This window comes from Phyllostomus hastatus, unplaced genomic scaffold (genome assembly GCF_019186645.2).
Source record: "Phyllostomus hastatus isolate PE091 unplaced genomic scaffold, TTU_PhHast_1.1 phas_contig_17, whole genome shotgun sequence".
In the NCBI taxonomy this organism is placed as follows: domain Eukaryota; kingdom Metazoa; phylum Chordata; class Mammalia; order Chiroptera; family Phyllostomidae; genus Phyllostomus; species Phyllostomus hastatus.
The window spans coordinates 21,552,001-21,554,803 of NW_025333664.1; the positions used below are offsets into that span (position 1 = coordinate 21,552,001).

Consider the following 2,803-nt stretch of genomic DNA (forward strand, 5'->3'; position numbering starts at 1 on the left):
TTAGAATGAGCATATTTTTCTTTAATGAACTAGGGGAATACTCAGCAGGTATCTAAAATCTAAGGAGCATGCAGGTGCCCTAGACAGTCATTTCACTTGCTCATTATAAAGTCTGTTGACATTCTTTTCTCACGCGTCTTAAAGAGATAGTTGTACTTGCCACAGTCTTACGTGTCAACTCTTGTGTCTTGAGAACGCTTGAGATTTCGGCTTTATTAGAGGGATGCAGCAAATTTTTTTTCCTGTACATTTTTCTTTCTCCTTCTCATTTTCTTTGCAAGCTGTTCTGCATTGGCCAGTATTGTAATTGCACATGTGGATCCATCCATCTATCAAAATAAACAGAGATGAATAAACAAATACACAAAACAGAGTTAAGACTATTATCCTAAGGGTGTTGGTCATTGTAGTGATAATGGTGCCTGTAGAACGCCAACTGCTGGTCTCCGTGTGTACTAGAGCTGAGTGGTTATCTCTCTTCCTCCAACTGGACTTGATGTCTATGCTTATGATGTTCCCACTTCCACAATTTTTCACAGGCTCATCAACAATGGTTTCTCCTTGTCCCCAAATCCAGGTGCTTGCCAGGGAGTGGACCTACACCTTCAGTTCCCCATCCCCCTCTTCATTATTCACTCATCAGTGATTCGTTGGGCACTTGCCATGTGCCGGGCACCAGGTGACGCCTAGAGCAGGACTTGGAACACTGAATGATCAATTTACATTGCTGACCTGGAGGCTAATGTTCTGGGTGGTGTAACAGTGCCCTTATGTGATTTATCATTTCTGACTTAGCCTTACCTGGGTCAACAAAATACAGAGCGCAGACCCCGCTTCCCCAGCACATTGGGTTCAGTTGAGAGATCATAGTATCTTGGTTTAAATTACACATTCCCTCTACTTGTTTTTCCCCCAGACTCCCCTCCTGGTAGGGAGTTTCTAATTCTTTCTCACCAGGATGTTCAGACCAGAAAAATCAAAGTCAAGATGACTCTGATTCTATCAGTCAATGTGCAGATTCATTCTCCAAAGTGTCTTTTGCATCTGCAACTCCCTCCTCTCTTTGACTTGCCCTCGCCAGAGTTTAAGGCAGGCCGAGATCAACCCAGGGTTAGTCCAGCATTACCTTCTTTTGCTTCTAGAACAACTGAGTGATAGGCAAAGACTTTCAGTTCAAAAATCTGATCCAAGAGAAGAGGCAACTTCCAACAGCAGTGACCGAAAGGAAAACCACAGAACTAAACATCATAAACTATAGAAGCACCAGGAAGCCTAAGTGGAAACATTTCCATTAGAATGTTGTTCACCACTTGGCCATGAAGCCTGTTGTATGGTTAGAGAGCTCTGGCCATGTTTGGTTTGGTATCCAGAATCTTCTGCCCTCACTCCAGCACCACCTGGGAACCATAGATATCCAACATCAACCTACATATTTTTCACTGTATACTCAAAGACAAGAGCAAGATCGCACCTCTGATTGCTCTAAAGGAGCATTCAAAGCCAAACAAGAATGGAGAGGTGAAATAATGGGACTGGTTCCTGCAAGAGGTGCTGTCAACAGGAAGTGAAACTGAGGTGGAAGGTGCCTGGGATGAGATTCTGTTGACATCTGGGCCAAGGATATTAAGAACACTTAGAGATGTTGGGGTCGCTTCTGCAGATAGAAGGGACTTCATACAAGACACCCTGGTTTCTGCTGATATTCACCAGGTTCCCTGATGAGAAGCACCATCAGGGTGGAGGGCGACAGACTGCCCTTATTAGTGGAGCATATTATAAGGCTTCTTACCGAATCTCAGCCATCCCTGTGAGCTGTCCTCACTCCCACACGTTTTCAGTTTTCCGGGGATTCTATGAGTAAGACCCCATTCTTACTCCCTTTTCCCTCCTCTCCGCAGTCTGGTTACCTGGGGAAGCCTGAGGCAGGACCACAAGGATGGCTAAGGCCAGGAGCAAGAGTTTAATGTATCTTGAGGGGGGCGAGGAAAGGTCCGGCAGCATACTGAACATGCTAGGGAAGGCAGGTCTTCCCTCCGCATTTTATTGCCTTGGGTAGTGCTGAGTCACGGGCAATAAATCAGAGAAGAGCAGAGTGTTCCACCACGCAGAACATCAACCTGCTGGTCAGCTATGTAAATCAATCATCTAACACTTAGAGTCCTTCTCTAGACGGCAGCCGGGAGGGTGGACGGCATCCGCAGAGGGTGCACAAGGCCTGCACAAGTTGTGGCACTGTGAAGAGAACGGGTCCACTTTCTTTTTTGTTCCTTTATTTTTACTGTTGACACTAATACAGATGTCCCCATTTGCTCCCACTTTAACCTCCTCCACCTACTCCCTCCCCCTTGCCCTCTGGCTGTCTCCACACTGTGGTCTGTATCTATGAGTTATGTACCTGTGTCCTTTGGCGAATACCTTCACCTTCTTTCATCTGTTCCCCCCTTGTCCTCCCAGAGCTGTCTGTCTGTTCCATGCGTCCATGCCTCTGTTTCTCTTTTGTTTGTCAGTTCATTTTGTTCACTAGTGAACAAATGGGTGAGATTCCACCTATGAGTGAGATCTTATGATACTGTCTTTCTCTGACTGGCTTCTTTCACTCAGCATAATAATCTCCAAGAGAATGGACCACTTTCCAAGGAGACTTCTTGCTCCTCTTCTTGGGTATTTAACTCCCTCCCTTATGTTCTCACACCCTCTCTCCATCCTTCTTTCTGGCATAATATTTATCATGATGAGCTGGAATGAAGCATTTTCCTAGTTCATCTCCCCTATAGGGCTAACACCATTGAGGGCAACTTTTAAT

The 2,803-nt window shown here is 45.5% G+C and overlaps 1 protein-coding gene across 1 annotated transcript; it reads right to left on the minus strand.

Annotated features, from left to right (window-relative positions):
• On the minus strand, positions 1 to 2,001 carry LOC123815162 (beta-defensin 115-like). The gene is made up of 2 exons (XM_045833371.1): positions 1,908 to 2,001; positions 1 to 329 (listed from the first exon to the last, which is right to left on the minus strand). The coding sequence occupies exons 1-2, from the start codon at positions 1,999 to 2,001 to the stop codon at positions 175 to 177; spliced, it is 249 nt and encodes an 82-aa protein (XP_045689327.1). The 3' UTR covers positions 1 to 174.
• Between the last annotated feature and the right edge of the window lie 802 nt (positions 2,002 to 2,803).

Excerpts from the sequence above, each read along its gene's own strand:
- LOC123815162 (XM_045833371.1), bottom strand. The coding sequence starts at position 2,001 with ATGCTGCCGGACCTTTCCTCGCCCCCCTCAAGATACATTAAACTCTTG. Across the intron at positions 330-1,907 it reads CCTGCCTCAGGCTTCCCCAG|ATGGATGGATCCACATGTGC; the intron begins GTAACCAGACTG and ends TTATTTTGATAG.